The following is a 23,972-nucleotide window of genomic DNA, read 5'->3' on the forward strand; positions in this document are numbered from 1 at the left end:
GTTTTTGAAAACACCAGTGTTGCAAATGAAAAGAGAATTTGTGTAAGCTGCATTTGCATTGTCAAATACATTTGTCTGGTTACTGAACAGAATGCTTTTCTTGAGGAGAGGAGATAGCGTGGAGGACTGAATGTATTTTGACATCTCGAAGATTAGCTGATTAATTGTACTTGTGATGGCAAGGCAGAAGTGAGAAGTGAATCAGAGACCACAAAAGCATCAGAGCTGAATAGGGCAAGTAGTTCCGAGAATAGCAAATGGCATCAGGACCTTTGAGTAATATGGATGATCACTCTGATAGATTCTGTCAGCCGATAGACTCTGATCTTAAGTCATGAAGGCGTTATTCCCTATTGGAATCTGATACTAATAAAATGGAATAATGCTTTTTTCTTAAGTCCTTATCTGCAATATAAAACTAATCAAGCCTGAAACTACTTGAAGCAAAAGAGGACTGTAAACTTGAGATGCCTTCTGCTTCATCTACAGCTTTATTTTTCTGATACACTTATTTCCCCTTTCCTGCACTTTAATAAGTTGTAGAGGTGCTTCTTGGTAAAAGCTAATAGTGAACTTGATTCCTGCTACTTTTCTTATGGAAATGGAAGTACATAAATTTTGTTAATTTTAGTGGATTGTATTCTATGATATTCTACTCTATGTGCTTCCCATTTTGTGCATAAACAAAGCCCACTGTTAGCAGCTGAATATCCATATATAGGAATTAACCTTATGCATATAGTAAGTACATGAGATAGTGATTCTGTATAGTAGTTACTCATTTACATATATCTTTTAAATAAACATTACCCACCCATTGCATGCACTTCTATGTTTATGTGTAACTAAAAATTAGGACACTTTAAATTAGGAAAAGGTGGTAAGGAAGAGAGAGTATTTGAAATCAAAGGGTTGGGATTTTTTTGCACTTAGCAATTGGCAAAGAAAATAGGGATGGCAGAATTATCACTAAATTGTTAGACATTATAGTTTTCTTTTTGATTACTAGACCTATTTAATTCTGGAGCTATACTGCATTTTAACAGAAATCAAATGTAGGAGAGTACTTCTTTTTTTCAGATTGACATTGTCAACTGTTGTCCTGTTCATATTACCATAGCTTTTTGTGAAAACTATGTGAAGTGCTTACAGAGAAAAATTACATAGAATGTGCAATCTAAAGTGCCTTTGGAGCAAGATAATGCTATTTTATTTTCCCATCTCTTGGTGCTTCATCACTGTCTAATCTCTTTTTCCTTCTGTGATGTATTTTGTCCATCTCTGTAGGTGCTTACTCTGATGGTAGTCTTCTGTAAGGGGCCTTCATCTCCAATTACATGCCAGTGGTCTTTTACTTGCAGTTGTTGAAAAGACCTGTATTACTGCTGACTTTAGATGCCATTCTGTTTCCTTCCAGGAAGAGAGTGGTTCTTTGCTCTGGAAAATTTGAATGCAGTAGATGCAATAAAATCTACAAATCTTTTTTGGTATAAGGAGATAAACTGTCATGAAGTAGCCATCAGGAGTGATCCAGAGATTATAAAGCTCATGGGTAGAGAAAAGCCCTCCTCTTCTCAAGTTGTTCATTTTAAAAGAATTTTACCTGGTTAATATTAGCTTTTCTGGTATGTCTAGAATGAAAAGTAGTGCTGAATTCTATTCATACCCATAGCTTCAGAAGCATAATATCCTCTTTTGATCAGCATTTGGACTGGGAGATATAATTTATCAAGAGGACATCAAAATCTAATACAAAAAAGAGAAAGGAACGTGCCTCTGTGAGAAAACTTCCAGAACATTTCTCAGTAGTACAACCTTGCTGTAAGAAAATCTCCTTTCTACTGAATTTTCAAAGTTAGGCACTATTTAAAAAGAGAGTCTCTCTTCCTTTAAATGAGGTAAAAAACTTACCTTTCAAATGGGAAAAATATACAAAAATATTTAGAATGGAAATGCTTCCTAAAGTGAATGACTAAGTCAAGAAATATCAAAATCTTTTTATACAGTAGGATTTCTTTATCCCAGTCTCCATTTCACACTGTCATCTCCATATGGATTTCCTTCATTTCAGGTGACTTTAAAGTCTGAAAAATGAAAACTTGCTCCCTGCTTCATTGCCCATGCTATCTTCAGGGCAAATTGTGTGTTAAAAAACCCACTATCCAGGGATCTCTTTGAGGCAGTGAGTCTTGATAGGACTCCACAGACTGTTACATACCTTTTTCTGTCTTTTTAAATTGTATTTCTGTAAATGTTAAATGCATTTCTCAGTGTTTAGTTCTGAAAGCAAGACTATTAAAATCAGAAGGGATGTGTCTCTGTACACATGCAAATGCATACTGTATTGTCTTTAAAGATTTGAAATACTGCTTTTTAAGGTTCTGATCTTGTTAGTCTCTTCACCAGTAAGCAGTGTACACTCCCAGTTGATAGAAGTCTGGTTACCAGTTACAGTCTACAGCTGGGCGGAATTCATTCTCCTCGGCTTTTGGAGGAGGAAGAAAGTGGAATTCCAAAAGTGTTTTTGATGGATGAGCAGGAGGAAAAAAAGCTAATCATTTTTCTAAGAGTAGCCCCTTCAGAGATCTAAAACAGGGAAAAATGTAAGGGAAAGGAAGACATAATCTGGATTAGATGAGCCTGCACTGACTAGAATCTGAAACTGGAGAAAATCCTTGGAGGCCTCTCCCTTTCAGGTTGGGCAGATTTCTGTAATGGCACTGGGCCCACCCAGCTCACCCCAGGAACAAGTTTTCCACTTGTTAGCATTGTAGAGCTCCCTCTTCACCCTGTAAAGACAAGGAAGGAGGTTTCCATGGGTGCCATTTTTCTGAAGTATGTGGTTTTCCCAGGATTTCTTCCTTCCTTACACCAACTTGGGGAAACAGCAAAGCAAGTACAAAAACTCATGTTAAACAGCAGAAAGGCAATTTGGGACCTGTAATGTTAATTCTTTGGCTGAATACTTTAACCCTCAGAATTAAAGGCAGTAAATTGTGTGACTTCGTATGTGGGACTCCTGGTTGTCTCTGATAATGGAAATGATTAAGAAAGAAATGAAGGTTTGCTTGTATAAGATATTTCTGGATAACATGTCAGTGGGTTCAGTTAATAAGCTTGTTGCTCAGTTGAACTGTTGTCTGTGTTCTTTCTTTTGTTTTTGTTGCTGGGACACCTGCGTTGGTTTCTCAGGCTGATGCTATCGATTTGTCGATTTGTGCCTTCAGCATTTTACTTCCCTTTTTTTTTTGGCATCAGTCTTCCAGTACCCTAGTGGGATTGTTGGAAGCCCTTCTGATTTACTGCTCTCCCATTAATATATGTGCCTATGACAGCTAAGATTTTGCCAGAGGGGAAAAAGTACTTATACATCATCAAACAGTAGCAGTTTGAATAAAAAATAGTAGTCCTTTATAAGGAACTGGAGGTGCTGCCTGTGACCTAAATTAATTTCTAGATTTATAACAGAATCCATTTTGATTTTACTAAAATCAGTTTTCCATGCTTCAGAAATTAGAACAGCTACCTTGAGGCATTCATTTACATTTTATTTGAAATAATTTATTTCAATAGGCAGATATTATGGTTTATTATGCTACATGCCTACTTGTTTGCTGTTATTGCGTAATCTGTAGAATTTTAGTACAGTCTTTGAGTAACCTACTTTGTGTTTAATAATCAAATGCCACATGCTCTGATAAAATGTGTAATTGACTGGCATTCTTTGGTATGACTCACTTGGCTAAAATCTCTGGTTGGAAGTTGGGAGTTAATTTTTGTTTTAGCAGTAAAATGTAGTTGAAATTATGCCGAATAAAATTACATTAATTTTGAACAACAGGAGAAAAATTGGTTTGTGTGGACTGTAGTTAAAAGATATAGGGTTTTGTTTGTAATTGCATTCTTGATTGTGGGCTCCCTTTTATTGGAAGCAATTATGTTCATGCCTGACTTAGCTCCATTTCCTACAAGATTTTCTAAACTGTTTTGGAACCAAAGTTTTGTGTGTTTTGTCTTTTTTGGGGGGGGTTGGTTTGTTGTTGTTGTTGTTGGTTGGTTGGGGTTTTTTTTATGAACTTACATAACTCTTTGGTATTGTAATTTAGCACTTATATGAAAATATAGAAATATTAAATTTGGGTGAAGAGCCCTTGCTAGAAGTATATACTCTCTTTTTTTTTTTTTTTTTTCCTCCCCTCCAGTACAGATATTTTCATTTAAAGTTTATCAGAATAAATTCAGTTTTAATATATCGGTGCTTGAAACACTTACATTAATCACTGTCTCTGCAGAGGTTTGATATTGCAGTGGAACTTTAAAAGTACTAGTGTACAAGTATAAGAAAAATAATTGTGTTTTGGATACACCATTGATCCAGACTGCAACTGAATATATTGAGGAATGCTTTTGCTCTTTGGTTGTATGGCTAAGACCAACAGTGTCACCTGCAGGTGAATCAAGTAGGTTTCTTATATTTTCAAGTAGAAAACTCAGACACACAAGTTAAGTTTCTTATTGAAAATGGGAAGATCTGGTTTAATGACTTTCCAATGAATATCTTAAATCAATTTTGTTGCTTATTCTTGTTATGAAATCAGCTGCAAATATCTCCTTCAAAATACTTTTTAAGAAGTGCTTGCTAGAAAAAAATTGAAATAATTCTTTAATGTGTATAAAAGATGTTTATTGAGACTATTCTGCCCATTTACTATTTAAAATCAAGTTAGGCTGAATATTATTTATGACATTAACGTTTGTTTTCTGTATGTATTTTTATGGGGGTTAAAATTAATTGTTTATAAATGATGCATCTCAGTTCATTGTGGTAGAATATCGCAGAAGCGAATATGAAGTAAAATGTAGAAAGTATTGCATTTGTGTTCAAAAAAATTAATAAAACAATTTTATATGTAAAAGTTCACTCTTTGGATATTGTATCTGATGCTTCAATACAACAGAAATTATCAATACCAAAGTTTTTCTTAAAATAAATTAGCGCACAGATTTAGTGCATGTAAAGAGAGAGGACTGCTGACTGCTGTTCTTCAGTCATATTTTGAGGCTTCATTCAGTAATAGATTAAACTTGTTTCTTGGGTCTTCACAGATACCAGTTTTGTTTTTTGCTGTTTTTTTTAGAGTGTTTTTGTCATTTAAGATAATACTTCAGATAGTGACATCAAAAACCAAAGGTTTTTGTCAAAGGCATAGTGCTAAGCACAAGATTTCTTTCCTAATCCTTCCATTTATTTGATTTTCCTTTACTGTGTTTCAGACAGTCCATCTTATTTAGCTGTATACTTGCCAAGTCATATTCACTTCTATGTCTCTCAAAACAGATAAATGTTATATTGATATGGTAACCTTGTGTCCTGTTTTTGCTGGGATAGAGTTAATTTTCTTCCTAGTAGCTGGTTTAGTGCTGTGTTTTGTATTAGAATACACTGATGTTTTAATTGTTGCTAAGCAGGCATGCTTTTCAGCTTTGCATGCAGTGCTGGGTGCACAAGAAGTTGGGGAGGGATGCAGCCAGGACAGCTGACCCAACCTGGCCGAAGGGATATTCCATACCATATGATGTCATGCTCAGTGTATATTTTGGGGGAAGAAGAAGGAAGGGAAGATGTTCAGAGCGGTGGCGTTTGTCTTCCTAAGTCACCATTACATGTGACAGAGCCCGGCTTTCCTGGAGATGGCTGCTTGCTGATGGGAAGCAGTGAATGATTCCCTTGTTTTGATTTGCTTGCATGCACAGCTTTTGCTTTACTTACTAAACTTTTTTTTTATCTCAGCCCATGAGTTTTCTCACTTTTATTCTTCTGATTCTCTCCCGTATCCCACCAGCGGGAAGCGAGTGAGCAGCTGTGTGGCACTTAGTTGCTGTCTGGGGTTAAACCATGACACCTTGGTATTGTGGGGAGGGGGAGAGAGGAGAGTTCCTACTGTAGTGGAAAGTTTCAAAGACTTAATTCAGTTGTTTGCTAATATGCCAATATTGTAGATCCAGTATTGTAGCTGTAATAAGTTCAGTTAGCTTAATGTGTTTATGTCATGCAGCACAATTCTTGAGTTTTAATCTCTTATGCAGAAGCTACAGTCTTCACTTAATGTGCTTTAGAAAGTGCATTGTGTGTAAGGGTATTATTTCATGTAGGATTATTTTTTTTAAATGGTCTGGTGTTGAAAACTGATCAAATAGCAAGTTACTGCAATATTTTCCACACTCCATTGTAAATCACTTAATGAGAATATGATACTAATGAGTTCAGTAAGCTACTTCAGTATTTTTTAATCTAGATGGAAAACTCAAAGGCTTTCACACTTCAAGAGTCTCCAGCAATTCATCAACTTCTTATTCCTAGTTGATACCTCCAAGCTCAAGAGTGGTTTATCCTGATGAGCGGGAAGTCAAATAAAAGTGGCAGGAGGCCTTCAGGGCAAAAAGCAAACATAGAAAGGAAGCATGTGGGTGCAGGAGCAGGTGGCCTGGGAGGATTTTAGTTGCTGTTTGAGCATGAAGGGACAGGGTTACAGGAGCCAAAGACCAGGAGTATATGTTAGCAACAAGAAAGGCTTCTGTGGGTGTACAGCAAAAGAAAAACTGGGGAAAACCACTGTTAAATGGGCAGGGGACCTGATGACAAAGCACCTATAAAAGGCCGAGCTACTTAAATGCCTTCTTTGCTTCAGCCTTTATTGTTAGGACTGGCTTTCAGCAATCTGAGGGCCCTGAGAAATGGGAAAGTCCAGAGAAGTAAAATATAACACTTGGTGGAAGAAAGTCAGGTTAGGGAACATGCAAACAAGCTGATAATAATAAAAGTCAATGCACCCAAAAGTCCTGAAAGAGCTGGTCAAGTCATCGTGAAGTCGTTCTCAATTACCTTCGAAAGGTCTTGGTGATCCTCTGTGATGAGACAGAGCATACCCTCAGCAAGTTTGCAGATGGTGCAAAACTGGGAGGAGTGTGTGACAGATCAGATGTTTCTATAGTCATTCAGAGGGACCTTGACAGGCTGGAGAAATGGGCCAACAGAGATCCTGGAATCCCAGAGTTAAATGCCATGTACTTCACAGGAGCAGGGGAACAATCTTACACAGGTGAGGGAGCTGATCAGATGGAAAGCAGCTTCCTAGAGAAGATATGGTTGTTCTGGTGGACATAATGGAACATAAGCCAAGAATGTCGCATTCAGTCTGGGTTGCATTCAGAAGGGTGTTGCCAGCAGCTTAAAAGAGGTGATCCTTCCCCTCTACTCAGCCCTGTTTAGACATGTTTGGTGTGCTGGGTCCAGTTCTGGGCACCCCATTATGAGAGGAATGGGGACATACTAGAGCAATTCTGGCAAAGAACCCTGAAGGTTATTAAGGCATAGGAACATCTGACACATGAGGAGAGGCAAAGCAAGATGGGATCATTCAGACTGGTTATGAGAATGATCACATCTATCTGAGCTATGTGTGTAAGTACGCTGTGTATTCATGTCTAAAGAAGACTGAGCCGGATCTCTGCAGTGTCCAGTGAGAGGACAAAGCAATGGACACAAACTGCAGTACAGGAAATTCTCCGTAAATATAAGATTTTTTTTCCTGTGAGGGTGGTCAGACATGGGAAGATTGGCTAGGGAAGTTGTGGAGTCTTCACCTTAGACATACTCAAAGCCTGACTGGACACAGTCTTGAGCCGACTCCTCTGGGTGACCCTGTTTTGAGCAGGAGTTCAGAATGAAAGATTTCCAAACATCCCTTCCAACCTTATCCATTCTGTGATTCTGTGAAAATCAATATTAGTATATTTTGATGAAATTGCCTACGTGATATTTGCTGCGTGTATCAATAAAATATGAGCAAGGAACTTTGCCTGTTGCAGTGTTCCCGTATAATGATTACAGATGACATTTTGGCAAATTTCAGATTTTCTTTTCCGGTGATAGGAGACTAATAGGCAGTATGTTTTTATACTTTTGTATGTAAAATTGCAACTAAAAATGCTTTAAGTATATTGTCTGAATGTTAAATTCTGAAGTACAATGAATCTTAATAAGTAATGATAAAGAGTGCCTCAACTGGAGTTCTTAAATTAATAGCAAAGAATCTGAAATTGAAATACTTCATGGCATGAACTAATGGTCATCTGCATATGAATAATTAATGAATTTATTAAAAACACCAAATAACATATTATTGTAAGTTTTTGTCTCTGAGACTTTTTGGCACTGAGGATGTAATATTCAGTAAAACTTGTAGGAATATAAATGTCAAGACTGTCTATTATCATTAATATTTTATCTATTAAGAACTTGGAAGAATTATTTATTTTGTTGGCTTTAATGGTCTTTATAGCTAAAAAGGTTGTGTGCAAAAGGTATCCACGTGTCTGTAAAATTACTGAGTAACTGTTTTGCACTTCCAAATACTTTTTTAAGCACAGTAAATTTTACAGGATAAAACAGCAGTCTTTTATAGTTAATGCAAATGATGCATTAAGTTAGACCCTTCTCCGGGAGTACAATTTAAAGGTACTCAGAAGTCCAATTATCTTTGATTTAGATGTAAAAATTGCAGAATAACATCTGTGCCTGCTGAGTGAATATTCCTCTGCAAAAAGATAGCTTTATTTGACTAGAGTTGAGGACAGGTTGCTTGGGGAATGTTTGCCTCTTTTGTCTCTTTTTCAAGTTTAACTGCTTCTGGTCAGTTGAAAATACGAGTAAATTATAAACAGCATCAGAGCAATTTAAAATTTATGTCCTCTGAGTTGTCGTTTTGCACATTACAGAACATTTTAGGTTGTTTAGCATTTATTATGACTATTTGTCGAACAAAAAAAAACACATTATGCTTCATAGTCATACTTGAAAATATTGCAGATAATCTTGCTAAATTTGACTGCATTCAAAAGTACAGACTTTTCTATACTACATTACAAAATTGTTTAAAGAATCTTTGATACTAAAGAGTGATTTCACATATAATAACTATATTGAAATATTCTCTAATTTACAATAGAATTAGAGTACATATGTCTGTATAATAAAGTATTTTATTAGCATAAAGCATGTAATAGTATATATTATCGTATATAGTATTAGCAAAGTCTGTATTACTATCATATGAAATTATTAATATAGAGTATAATTAGAATATATTATTTAGTATATAAGTATATATTAGTATATACTTTTATATATAGATAAAATATATATATTTTATATATATATAAATATATATATATATATAAAAATATATATAGTATATATTTTTTAGAATTGACATTTTAAATATTTTTTTAATTGAAGTTTTGAGGACATTTGCCGTGGTGTGAATGCAATATTAATTGCATTTATTTACAATAAGCTGCTCTTAAAACTGTACAAAATACTATGAGAATTAATCTAATTTGTCCTTCTGTGAAAAGAGATGTAATACAAATATTCCACTGTTGATAAATATTGGCCTAATTTGATCTTCCAATGCCCTGAACATGGAGCTTTCCTAAACTTCCTGGTGAATCTCCCTCAGGGGTTATCTGTCTTCGCTGTTAGAAGGGGGTTTTTTATTATTATTTTTCACAGAAACGTATTTTCAATATAAATCCTACTCAAAATTTATTACCACTTTGCTTATCTGAATGACTGTCTTCCCAACCACTGCTGTTTGCTTTTTGAGGACTCTTGTTGTTGTAGTTATCTCTGTTCAGTCATGTTTATTTAGCCTAAGCATCAATTCATTTAAACTTTTCTTAAAGGTCATACTTCATTTATGTTCAGTCATTCTCATTTTTCACTTCTGGACTCTCAGTTGGTTTGCTCTTCTTGAATTAAGTTGCCCAAAACATAATGTATTGCCCCAAGGTCATGCTGCTGCTGAGCAGAGTGCAAGGTTTATTTAGCATGTCCAAATAACAGCATTTCTGTTCCAAGGTTTCATTTTTTGCAACAGCATAGCGTTTTTGGTTCCTGTGCAGACTGATCTGCTCTTTCTCTTCTTGCTGTTCAACTACTGTCTTGCCAGTTGTTTTGCATCCTGAATTTGTTGAGATAATAGTTCCTGAGCATCAGGTTAATCTATTTTGGCTTTAACCATGTAAAAGTTAGGCAACTAGTCCAAACTGGTTGTGCAGACTTGCAGGGAGAACACTACAGACAAAAAACTTCTAAGACCTATTCATACTAAGACGGATGAAATTAAACAGCTAGATGGAACCTGCACAACTAGTTTAGATGGTGAATTCCTAAATTAGCAGGTAAAATAGGCAAGATGAATCTCATCCTCAGTGTAGATTCTTAAGATTGTATTACTGACTTTAATCCATTAATGCATCTGTTCTTTAACTTATTAAGGCATTTTTAAATTCTTACTTATTCTTCCAATGCATTTACAGCTCTTTGCAGTGTAATATCCATTGAAAGGTTAATGATTATAATCTTTAGTCTGTCACTAGGATCACTAATGGCTATATGCAATAGTATTGAGGTGTACAGACTCCTATTGGAACACCATTTGGTTTGAGACTTTCATTGCAACAGTGAACTGGTGATATTTCCTCCCAGTGCTTAAACCATCCTGCTGAACTCCAAAATGTGTCCCAGTTTTTAGTTAACTGAACAACATAAATCTGGCAATCATACTCTAGGTGTGGTGCAATCACCTTCACCACTGGTTATCATTAATATTAGCATACATAATCTTCTCTGGAGTGTAGAGTTGGAAGCAAATTTCATGAAATTGCATTTGCATGAAAGCAAATGAGGTGGTGTTTGGGTTGTCATTTCGTGAACATTTGTTAAAAAATTTACTATTAATGCAGTATCTTTTTAACATCAGCGTCCCAGGCGAACCAAGAAGCTTTTCTTCAGCTTACACTTAGTATGCCTCTAAGTCAGTGATTTGCATTGATTCTTGAAAAAAAAGGTTTAAGAAAAAAAAATGACTTGCATCTGCTTTCATACAAATCTCTGGAAGAAAATAAATCTCCTGAGTAAAGCTGTGTTTAAAAGGATACATTTGGAACAAAATGTCACTGTTGCAACCTGGTCAATTTTCAGGTAATACTGGGTTAACCCATGTCCTGTGTAATGCTTTACAGGAGCAGAGCAGGGGCAGAGAACTGATCAGGAACAAGGGCTTCTTGAAGAAAGTTCCTCACTTCTTAGGTTTTAGGAAAAAAAGTTCTCTCTCTTTTCCAGAGAATAGGTATTTGATCACTGATTTTTTTTTTTCAAGTAACAGGAAAAGGAACACAGACTCTCTCTTCTCTTACTCTGGCTAATCTTAAAATATAAATAAATAAATAAAATATTATAATTATGCCATCAAAAGTTATTCTAAACTTTTTACAGTTACTAAGGAGAAATATAGGACCATTGGCCTGAGCCTTAAAAGTGTGTCAGCATAAATATAATGGAAAAACTGGTAGCTGAGGTAGTCTTTTATCTTTGTCTCCCAAAGCTTTGCAACCCAAACCTAAAGTTTCCCTGTAGAACAGAGGAGGAATAACTGAAACCCTTTTTCCTCACAGCTTTGAGAGAAAAAAAGGAAAAGGAACAAACAAGTAAACAAACCAACCACCAACCAAGCAACAATATTGAGTTTCTCAGAAATGTCAGTGTGCTTCCAAAAAATGTAGTTAGTTTTTTCTTGTAAATTCTTAGTCAGAAAATAAACTATCCACTTTAGCCCAGATATTGCTATAATTATGTTTAAAAACATACACAATTATACTCTATGGTCATGTTTTGTTGTTATTTTACTGTATCTCTGTTCGATATGAAAAAGGGGCTGGGGGAAAAGAAAATGCAAAATAACACTGGGAAGACTTGAAAAGAAGCAGGCTGGATGCAGTGTCTCAGGAGACAGGCTTTTGCCGAAAGTTGTCAGATCTGATTAAGGAAGCTATTGGCATCAATCAGACCTGACAGTAGTATATCAGAGGTTAGTATAACTATAATTAGTGTACTGATTAACAGCGAAGAGGAAAAGAGGGTAATGTTTTGGATCAAACTCAGTTTAGATCGTTATTTAAACTTGAAGGCTGAGTGGCTAATTATATATTTTACAATGTAAGAGCTAAATTTTACGAAGCGTGCAAGCTGTTCTTCCTCACTATTTTTGTTAATATAAGGTCTGTACTGACTCCAAACAGACTCTTTATTTCCTAGAAAAAAATACGGAGAGCAGGTGCTCTTATCATATTACTTCTCAGTAGACTTATTGTGATCTTAAAGTATATTGTTTTCCATAGTTTCTCCTCAGATTTATGTAGCTACTCCACATGTAAAGCTTTATATTCTTTTCGTAAGAATATAAAAGACTTTGGTGCTTTCACAGCAGCAACAAAGAGGAATTCCTCTATCCAGTTCATCAGCCTGACTGGTTGTACTGGCTTTAATTCCAGTTTATTTAGACTCTCTGGGAGTCCATTCTATTGAGGTTTAAAAGTAGTGTTGGAGCTTATATATTTTTTAATCGCTGGGACATCCAGGACTGTACTGAAAGCATAAAATTTTAAATCTTAATGTATTAACTTACATCTATTAATCATAACTGTGAAACTGAGTATACAACAAATAAAATAATATTGAAAAAAATCAGGTCAACAATACATGTGAGATGTGTCTGAAGTATCTTGCTTTGCTAAGGAGGTGTGCTGATATACTCCAAATCAGTTGCTTTTTCATTAAGTGGACTAAGCTGGGTTCTCTAAAGGAACTAAATTATCTGTAAGTATATGAGTTCCTAGGATGAAATTATAAAATAACTAATTAAAAAAATATATAATATATCTATAAAATAAAATATATAGTACACACATATATATATGTAATTGAATAAAACATGCTAAACAAAGTTACATTGCTTCTGTTAAAAAATCATTTGCCATTTTATTGAGTTATGAGTGACAGCTGTTAAAATTTTTGTTGTGCCCTTGTTGATTTCTGGACCTATTGTTGATTGATTACAGGTGTTAGCTTTGGGGGCTTACTGATTGCTGCTAAAATGCATCAATATAATGCACCTCTGTAAGTCTTTCTAACATGAAAAACTCAATCTTTTATGTAGATATTTTTGTAAGTTTTGTCTTATTATTGGATGCTTCTAAAATATTTCATATGTATACGTGATCCTGTGTTACATTACTTTAGCCTATAAATACATGTTAAGATTTGGTATAACATCATGTGTTCATGCAAATGGGCATGCTGCTCATCTGCGTATTGTTTTACTGTGAAGAATCTGCTTTACTGGAGGCATAATTCTGTTTTAACTGTATAAAACACAGCATCAGATGATTGTCTCTGATTTATGAAAAACAAAATATTTGTATTCATTATTGATTATTTCCTAGCTTCCTACCTCAAATTGTTTTGAATTGCTGCCCTCTGTTTTACTTTCTATATGTTTATTCCACTCCCTGCCTGAGCTCCAGCTCACATGAGGTTTTGTGAAATGCTTGAATAAATCATACAGGGGAAGAGTGCAATAAAAAAGGAATAAAACCAGCATTATGTAAGTGACTTGCAGGCTGCTGCTCCTGTAACAAGTTTTGATGGAGGTTTCCCTCAGAGTGCCGAAGTGGTAAAGTGTTCCTCATGGGGTGTGATATCAGGTATCTAATATTAAAATTCGTGAGAAGCTCCAAAGTACCACTGATTAGAAGTGAAATATTTCCAAATTGTACAAAGCCCCAGCATAGCAGCTCTCCCTATAGAATTGCAGAATATTCTGCATTCTGATGAGAGGCTGCTCTGGGGTGGACGTGTGTAGTTGGGTGCAGTTTTCTGTGTCTCCAGTTCTGCACAGGTAAAGCTCTTGCAGTGAATTTTCTGCTGGAACAAAGCACCGAGATAAATAGTTTTAGTGCGACTAGCGTAAACTGTGTAGTTTACTCATGCCCCTTTGCCAAAAAGCTGTCAGCAGATGAGGAAGTGCTGGCTGTGACTGGGCAAAGCTCCCTCTAGGATCAGACACATATTCTTGAATGCTGTTTTCAAGTGTGGTAAGGGGAAATTATAGATGTGTGTAAAGGAGCGGGAGAGGAAGAGAGACCAGTAACAAAGTGAGAACAACAAAGATTAATTGAAATCTACAGAAGTAGATCTTTGACAGGGCATCTTTGAATATTGACAAGAAAGCAGGAGTGGCTAGATCAGAATTCTTTATTGCTCTCCGTCCATGATGAATCACTGTGGTAGAGACAAACTTGCTACAGGCACTAACATAGAAGGAGGCTGGTTCCATGCTTTCCAGTGCTTTTGGATCCTTAGAGCTTGTATTTCATACATAAAATATGTTTTTTCTTTAACTATATGTACACATGAAATAGCCCTTTAAATTGTTTCTTCTGCAACCTTATCAAGGCACTTCAGAAAATACTACTATTTGTAAGTTTACTGAATTCCCGTATTTGGAATGGTGCTTTATTTAATCACATTTAATTTCAGTAAAATAATTCTTTTTAATCTGCAAATGATTGCATATTTTATGGTCATATCTAATAATTGTTTTATGTTGTTAAAAGGCAAATTTCTAAAATACCTAACATACATTTTCCAGTGGAGAAATATATATTTCCGTTATTTCAAGGCCATATTTTAGCTATTTCAGTCTCTTTATGTTTCCTTAGCTTTGGCTGCAGTATCTTCAATTAGAAATTTTTGTGCTAACAACAAAAAGTGTAACAGAATGAGCATCTCTGGTCATTGCACAGGAGGAGCACAGGAGGTAGCCTCGAGAGGACAGATGCTCACATAGCCACAGGCATTGGGTAGTTTTTACAAGATTTGGTTTTGTTTCTCCATTCCTAAGGATACTGAAATATTAAAAGGGTTGCTTAATAGAAAGTGGGAAAGGTACGAAGATGTGTTAATGCAAAATGAAAAAGAAATGGCTGTTAAGAGGGTCAAGTAAATAAATAATTAAATGACAGTGGAAACGTGAATTTCTTGTTGATTTAATCAATATTTGGAGAACTAATGTTGTTAACTTCACAGAGAGAGGTAACTGTCTATAAACAGAGTAATTGCTGTTTATTTAGCAGCTATTCTAATGATTTCAAAGCAAAGAGGAAGTAGCACTTTCCGATGACATGAACTGTTTGTGGATCTTGATCCAGCTTTGAGAAAATAATTTCCATTTGGAAACTTCCCATAACAAACAAGTTTTATTATTGTGATCATTTGACATACACAGTATTTTCCTTATGTGGAGGCTTCTGGGTTTGTTGATCATAATCTTGAAGTTTATTCTGCAGTTTTTTTCTAGAAAGAATGAAAGATATTAATGTCCACTTTATACAATAATATGAATTCAAACTTACAGATCGAATGTTTGAAAGTATGTGTATGTAGCATTGTATGTACTTTTACAATTCTGATATAATAAAGGCATACATGTTTACATCTTATGTTAAGGAGAGTCACTGAAACTGCATGTTAGTTCATACTGCTGCTCCTCTGCTTACAGTGTGGCAGTGTGCAGGCTTATTTCTGGAATAGTGCTGATATTTAGAATTATCAACACTGTTCAGACAAAGTACAAGGTACTTTTCCACTTTTTGTGTCATAGAAAGCTATGTAAAGACATATTAAAATACCATGTGCTCATGCATGGGGATAAACAAATGATAGAGAATATTAATGTAATAGTTTACTAGAAAGGACGTGCATACTGCATTTATCAGTGCAGTATAAGGACCTGTGCAGTAAGCTACTCATAGCCATACAGGATGATGATTTTATGGAATCTATGGTGAGCTATAGCTGTGTTGTAGTAGAAGAACTTCGTGTACCATAGCAGGGTGCTTATCTGTTCCTGTCTAGATGAGAATGAAGTCTGTTGCTGAGGTTGGTTCTTCTAAGTAATGGTAATGCCTAGTGTTAAAATTGACCACTGTTCATAGTGATTGTGATTCCTGATGACCAGTATTTGCTGCTTCTCTGAAAAATTCTCCAAAAATATATCTTCCCCACCTTCTCTGAAAACTTCTACATGCCGTTGCACACCAGCTTGTCATCTCTAACAATTTTTGGCCTAAAGTTTGCATGAGCCTGTTGAAACAAACGAAACCGACAGGCAACAACAACAAAAAAAACCCACCATACACACAAAAAAACCCTCAAACATTTTAGGGTACCGTGATTCTGGGAAACACTCTATAAAGAATTACTGCTCATAACTCATTTGTGAACACAGCAGGAAAATTAAACACAGAAGTTAATGTTAAGCTGAAGATGAGTTAAGTATGTGGGAGGTGGAGCAACTGCTCTATTTGTGCAGTTTTAAGAGATTTTCTCAAAAGATTTTGTTATGTGCATCCTTTGTAGTGTTCCATCAGAATTCCCTACACCTTTTGCCATCTTTGTTACTTCTCTAGTCAGAGCTTTTAATTCATCAATTCAATTTAGTTAATCCACTGGGTTTGTTTTAGTGGCTAATTCTAGTGCCTATAGGTTTGGCAATTCTTTATTTGGATTTAAAATCTAATGGTTGATACCAATTTTGTAGTTCCTCAAAAGCCTTTACTCGTATTCATTTTCTGAAAATTATTTTATTGAACAGCTCGCTGGTGGCAAGATCTGCTTTCTGAATGGGGCTGATTACAGCAGACTAGTTTTCAGTCTTCTGTTCCTGCAGTTTGTTGGGCATGTTTCATTTTTATTCTTAGGAATATCCATAAAATCTCTGTTATAAGAAATTTAACGTCTCTCCTTTGTGATCATCTCATCAATTCATTCAAAAGTCTTGTGTATAAATAATAGTTGAATTCTTTTTATCATGTGCATCAGGAATAAAAACTTACAAAAATCTGATTGAAGACAAATTGCCAAAGGTATGATTTGGCATGTAGGGTGTTTACTCGGTCACAATATGCTAACTTATACAAACCCATTGTCAGTCTCAAGATTTAGGTTATTATCAGGTCTGCTAAAGCAAAAACATAAATGAGAGCATGTTTAAAATTCGCCATGTACTACTTTATTAATGATGCCTTACCTTCCAGAAAGGTTTGAACATAGGTAAGGTAGAGTATTTTGAGAATCTACTTTTGAGATAACAGGGCAGGGAGAATTTAATTTACTAATCTGATGGTTCACAACCAACTGTTCTCCCTCTGTTTTTTTGTAGTCAGAATGCTATGTTGTCCAAAACAAAAATGGAACACCAGTCCCTTTCTATCATCCCAGCTGATGTTTAACCTGAGATCCAGGTCAACTTGTTCCGGTTTAACAATGCCTGACAGATAGGAAGAATGACCTAGGTCTTTCTAATTGTTTTCTGGAAATCATAGTAACTAGAAAGTTATCTGTGAGGTTGGTTTTGTTTGTTTGTTTGTTTTTTCTGAGTTTTGTTTTGTTGTTGTATATCTTGAAAGGGACAAAAGGTCAGACATACTTGGAGACTGAAGTGGCTAAAGAGAGGAAAACTGTTCTCCAAAATGATCTTGAAGAACTTAAAAGCAGTGTAGTGTGAAACGTTATAACTAAATATTTTATGTAGGTTTTTTCCTGAAATATTTTTGTATGTGGATTGGACCTGTGGGAGTATGAATTTGGGGCAATTACCGTAGTTTTACTAACCTCGGAGTGTGTGCACGAATTATTCAAGCAGAAATCAGATATTAGTCATGTGCAAGACATGATTGTCAGAACTTAATGCAGCAGAAACATTCAAAGGATTGCAGGTGAGCTGTTGAAAAGGCAAACCTGCAGACTGTGCCAACTGCTAAAAACTACTGTTAGACTCTAAGAAATTAATGGAAGATCATTTGATTTCAGTGATACCAATAGCCTTCTCAGACTAAGAAAAACCACAACAGCGAAACCAGCAGTTTTCAACTTCTGAAAGTACAGTGAAAATGTGAATTCCTCTTACCATGAAATCTGGCTTCTAAGCGGACTGAAAAGAAACTGACAAAAAGTAGTAAATCATGCAATTATAGAAAAATGCATTTTCACAGTCGAAATTTTGTAAATGGACATTGAAATTATCATCTCGTGTCATCCCTTTTGATTTAATTTTTTGAAGTGAGGTAATTAGACTTTTTTTGTTTGAGTTCTTAACTGAACATTAGGTGAAATAATGTAGGGGTATATTAGCCTAAAAGCTAAATTAAGTAATTTAGGGTTGAAAGATTTGTTGGGTTTTGGGGGTTTTTTGTGTGTGTGTGTTTTTTTGGGGTTATTTTTAACTTTTTTTGGTATAAAAGTGAAATTGAGCAGCAGTCCTCACCTAAGACAGAGGACTTTGTGATAAACCCATGTTTTCCCTAGTAGAAAAAGTCACTGTGGAATAGTTACTAATAGTAATCCAAGAAGCATTGCAAAAGGAGATTTGTGTGTGTGGAGAGAAATTTAAGTTGACAGTAAAAATGTTGACAGTTAACCCGCTTCTATTCAGCCATAGCCTAATACAAAAAAACAGATTGAAATGTCTTGCATGAGTTGCAGTTCATTAAACAAATGTGACACTTTATTTTCTAGCTATTTCAATACTGAAAGAGGTGAAGTGGTGAAATAGCAATATAAATGAACACCCTTCTCAGTGTGCTGAAAACTCAAGTCGAAGTAAAAAAAAAAGAAGAAAAAAAGAAAATATTAAAAAGATGTTTCAAGACTTGGTTGCTCTGTCCTTCCCTTGCCCCCCAAACAGAAAGCAGAATCCTCTTGCTGAGTCTGAGTTTTGAGTTTATAACTGGATAAAATACATTGTCTCTGAAAATTAATTCTAAAAAGAAATGCCGCTACTGCATTTAAAACTAATTATGAGCTGGATCATAATGCTACTTTGTTTATTATTTTAATTGAAAAATTAATCTGTAGCTTTGTTAACATTTGCTGATAGTCAACATTTTCTTTTAGTTGATATTTTTAATTAGCATTTTATATACTTGATTTCAATTTATGGTTTGAGACTACAAAGCTGATTTGTTTGAGGGTTTTTGGAGGAATTTTTTTCTCAACTGTAATTTCTATTTGCAAAATAAATATAAGAACCAATCATTTTTTTTTTCTGGCAAGATATTCTATGGAGGTCTCTGGTCTTACTGAATGAGACAGTATATCATGTAGCTTTTAGTTCAGGTCATTACTTTGCATAACACTGCTGTTTTAAAAGACAATCAAAGTAAAAGACCGCTAAAATGAATATTCAGTCATCACTCAGGAACAGAAGAATTATTGATACCATTTTAAGTATATATCCTGGTAACATGACTGACATGAGGGGGAAAAAGAAAAAAAGCAAACTTGCGATCTGAACGTTGCCAATTTAGTTAGCAAATTAGCTAAGTAGCTTGCATTTGTAGTATTTCACACCTTAAGGTCTTAATATGCATTGCTAAATATATTTCTTCACTGCTTGCTAATTAGTGTTCTGTGGAAGTACAGCTGCTAATTTTTTGTGGTTGACATGGCTTATTTTAAAGTGATAACAGTTGCATCTGTAGTAGTGTTACAGTTCAGCTGATAAATTATGGACATAAATTTTTACACCTACTATTTTGTAGGAGTACAAGCATTTGAAAAACCTCTGTTTGCTAACAAAATACACCCAGTTATATTTTAACAAAACATTGAAACACCCCACACAAAGCACCACTCTCTCAGTGATTTTAGTGAATCAGTGAGTCGTGTTAAATTTTTGTTATTATAGGACAGGAACATCTTTGTAATATCAGAAAGTCTCTTCAAGAGTACTTCTTTGTAATTAGTAAACACTGATATATTCTGATGGTAAAACAGTTGGACTGGAGCAATATTGTAAGGCAGTACCAGGAAAAATATTTCTCTGAGGAAAATAATTAAACATTTTCAGGATATATGTTGTAGACATAAAGTGAAGAAGGAAGTATTCATAAATGCATGTGTTTTCTGTTATAATATTTTGAAAGAAACACAGCCAGCAGGATGTAAGCAATCCAAGAGGTTCCTGGGGTGCATTGATGAGAACTTTCTCCTCCAGGTGATGGAGGAGCCAAGGAGGAGATGTGCTCTGCTGTACCTCATACTCATCAACAAGGAGGGTCTTGTTGGGGATGTGAAGATCAAAGGCAGACTTGACTGCAGTGACCATGACATGGTGGAGTTCAGGGTCCTGAGCAGAAGGAGCATGGCAAAAAGCAAGCTCACAACCTTAGACTTCAGGAGAGCTGGGCAAGATGATGTCCAGAGGTCCTTTCCAACCTCAACCATTCCTTGATTCTGGAACTATGAAGTCTGTACAGCTGGGTTCCAAAAATGTTGAGGCAGCAAATCAATTGCTTTCCAGAAGCTGTTAATACTATACTGATGGTAGTTGAGGTAATTGAATGTTCTGATGGGAAGAAATGCTCCTGCTGAAATTCAGACTAGCAATTTTTAGAAAGGTATTATAAATCTGTGCTAGCACTCTGCATATGTTTTTCTTAGCCAGGCTTCTGAAGCTTTATTCATAATTACTCAGTGTTTTTACCCCTTCCATTTTATAATTTCTGTGATAAGAAACTGGTTTTGGTACTAACATTAATGTGTACCATTTGTATACCTCACAGCACCACATTTGCAGTCCCCCTAAACTGTCTTGATGTTTTCTTTTTCTGTCAGTCTGAGATCTAGTGGAGCAATCTTCATTTTTCTTATTTGTACATTGTGGTCTCACAGATAATAAGATTTTGTTTAAGAAAATGTCATGAATCATATTCTGTTGGGTTTATGTTATCTGGTCAAATTTGAAATCAGATACTGATGGTATTTGGTCAGCTCTTTTAATTTGTGGGGTTCTGTAGCTTTCTACTGTGACTGCTTACAATGCAGCAACTGCTGATTAGACAAAACCAAGTGTTGTGTGCCTAAGCTTTTGTAGGGACTTACCAGTATTATATTTACTATAGAAGCGTTAGCATCTACAAGTGTGTAGTCTTACTGTTTTATTTCTGAACATCTAAATTTAAGAGAAAGCCCAATCATAAAACGTGGTTATGATGAAAGAATTGACAGGGATCAGATGCATGTTTTCCTGGCTGTAGACTCAGTCCTTATTTGTGATGTGAAGCATGGGTTCATCAAATACTAAATGTTAAAATTTATTTATAATTGTTTGTTCTTTTTTCTTTAAGTAGAATTACAGAAAAATATTTATTGAGAGGAAAAATATGGATGTAATATTGCTCTAAGAGTCAAAGGTCTTGATGCTAAAATTTGTATTAAAATAATCTTGAGATCGAAATCTGTCAGAATAAACTAATCCACGTGCTTGGGGGGGGAGGAAATTGGCAGTTTAGTTAAAGATACTTTGTCAAATAAACTTATACTGATAGAAGTAGGAAGTTCTTGCAATTTAGAATTCCTTTTTTCAAAAGCTCTATCAAAACCCTAGTTTTCTAATAATGATATACATTTGTCATGTATATCCTCTTAGAGGATAAGGTAATCTAAGATTGTTGACTGGAATTTGGTGAGTGTCAGTAGATTTTTTTTTTTTTTAAGTGTCCTGTTCTCTAGATCCTGTCTCAAGTTGATAAGCTTATTTATACTCATGAGCCACTTTCAGGTTCATAATTACTGGACTGTGTTTTCTTTTAGTATAATGCCTATTTATCAGAGCTGTTAGAAGTCTCCTCATTTTGCTATTTCTTAATATCTTTCAATAATTGATAGTTTATTTTTTTTTAAAGTTTCATTTCAATCAGGATAAACAATCCTTGTCTTCTTTTACTCATTAGAGCATTCATTTTGCTCTAGATATCACCTGAATAAGATTTGTCCAATATCTAAGCTTTTATTTTGGGACAACAGAATCTGAATGTTTCCTTTTATTTTCTGCAAAGTTACAGAGTAACCTTTATTTTAATAGTTCTAAGTTCTTTTTTGTTAAATAAGTGAGACTGTAAGATAAGTTTTGTGCCTGTCCCAGAAACCTCAAGCTTTGCTACATAGTGATTAATTAGATTTGTTATGAAGTGGCAAAAGATAATTGCCCTTAAATCAGAGTCATAACTTGCAGGCAAGTTGCTACTGAATTTCAGTGGACGAGATTCACTTCTATGGCAGTTTTATACATAGCAGTTGACACTTAAATAAGAAATAATTTTTGTTGAATGGTGTATGAGAAATTTGTGTTTCTATTTGGTTTTGAACCAGCTGCTGAGAATTTTCTGGGGGAGGAGTGAGAGGCTTTCTTTTAGAGTGACGACTTTGTCTGATTTTAAATTCAAAAATGCTACTTTCTTTAATCCTTTTCTTAAGGTCACATGAGATGACTGCTGAGTAGGTTGTCATTGTGGAGAATGAAGGGTACTACAATTGTTTGGCAATTGGAGATTGAACGTACCTCAGTTTTATCTGTTTAATAGTCTGTTACATAGGGATTTATGCAAAAAGAGAAACCATTGCAAGAGCATACAAGAAATGGCACCATTATTTAGACTTATCACTGACATACCTACATGAAACAGTAAAGCTTAGAAGTTTCCTTTTCTAGGACTGGTGGAAGTTATTTAATCTGTGTTGCTAGTGCAAGGATCAAGATATCTAAATGTACAACTTGAGAGTAAGTCTGAGGGAGAAAGCGCAAGCTTAGATATAAGGGGTGGGCTTAGGTGTTTACTGTGCTATGGTGAACTACAGAAATACTTTATCACAGATAATTTTTAGTGGGACACATATGTTAAATGACTCACCAGATTATATAAGGAGCTGATTCTGGATAGCTGCTTAATTATTGTAATATGGAAAATGTATACATATGATGCACAGTAGTTTGAAGATATTAGCTGATATTTCCACATGGTTTTCCATACTGAATCCTACTAATGACCGTCCAGCACATGTAGATACAGCAAACTGCTCATATATAAAGTAGGTAAAACATAAGATAGCTTTGTTAAGTTCTACATTGCATTTGTTCTGCTGTATATTAAAATACTTTTTTTTTATAAATTTGAATCTGGATTTTAATTTTTATATGCTTAATATTTGGTTTTTTTCTGCTCTACTAGATGCTTGTGACCACTCCAGAGAAATGGGATGTAGTGACAAGAAAAAGTGTTGGTGATGTTGCCCTCTCTCAGCTGGTAAAACTCTTGATTCTCGATGAAGTTCATCTGTTGCATGAAGACAGAGGACCAGTGCTTGAAAGTATAGTAGCACGTACTTTACGGCAGGTAAGAGCAAAATAATCTGCAAAATAATTTTATTTTGATCCAGAATAGATAGATTTCAGTGTAAAAGTAGAAATGCTTAGAAAATGAAATCAAAATGTTTAGGCAGATTATAATTTATTTTGTAGTTACTCTGTACTAAGAATGAAGAAAAATGTTTGTCTTCTACCTTCTCTTCAGTATTGTATCAACTATCAGATTCCTAGGCTGCTTAGTTTATTACAGGGCTATTTATTTATGATTTACTAATATTAATTTATTTACTGTACAAGTAAAAGCAAAATTGAACATTTTTAAACAAATTATAAGTATGTTAATGTTTTAACATAACCAAAATTGAAAGTATTTTCTTATCAAGAATGTTGATTTTTAATTAGCAGTTTTCCTAGAAGAATTTTTTTTTTTATTAATAGTAGCATCTTAAACCTAGGCAAAACTTTCAGCATGGCTAGAATAATACTGTGTCATTTTAGTGTAATTGGTCCTTTTTTTTTTCCTTCTGTGCTTTAGTGGTACTTTCTGAATATCAAGATTTGAAATGGGAAAAGGAGAAAAGGATGAATGTGTGGATTCTTTTACAAAAGAGTGATTCAAAGTTAGGCAGTAAATAAGATTGGTCTCAATAGTGAGATGTTCATTTACAAGAAAAATAAAATGTTGAATTTAGGCATGAATAAAAATGGTGGAATTAGGATAAATAGATAATGGTTAGGAGAAGATAGAATGCTTTTTTTTTTTGTCATGCAAAGCAAAAGAACGTCAATACAAATAATCTGTAACAAATGAAACACAATTGTTATTGTTATGGCTCTGTTTGTAGCTTGTTAAATGTTTAA

General features: G+C 34.8%; 1 protein-coding gene across 3 annotated transcripts in view; it reads left to right on the forward strand.

Annotated features, from left to right (window-relative positions):
• The window catches only part of ASCC3 (activating signal cointegrator 1 complex subunit 3), a 268,045-nt gene that overhangs the window by 78,954 nt on the left and 165,119 nt on the right, over positions 1–23,972 (forward strand). For all 3 annotated transcript variants that reach the window (XM_082047295.1, XM_082047293.1, XM_082047294.1), the window contains one exon: positions 22,975–23,139. In XM_082047295.1, coding sequence (XP_081903421.1) covers positions 22,975–23,139 — 165 coding nt within the window. The remainder of the gene's footprint in view (positions 1–22,974; positions 23,140–23,972) is intronic.

Source organism: Streptopelia decaocto, assembly GCF_964273445.1.
Source record: "Streptopelia decaocto genome assembly, chromosome: 3".
NCBI lineage: Eukaryota > Metazoa > Chordata > Aves > Columbiformes > Columbidae > Streptopelia > Streptopelia decaocto.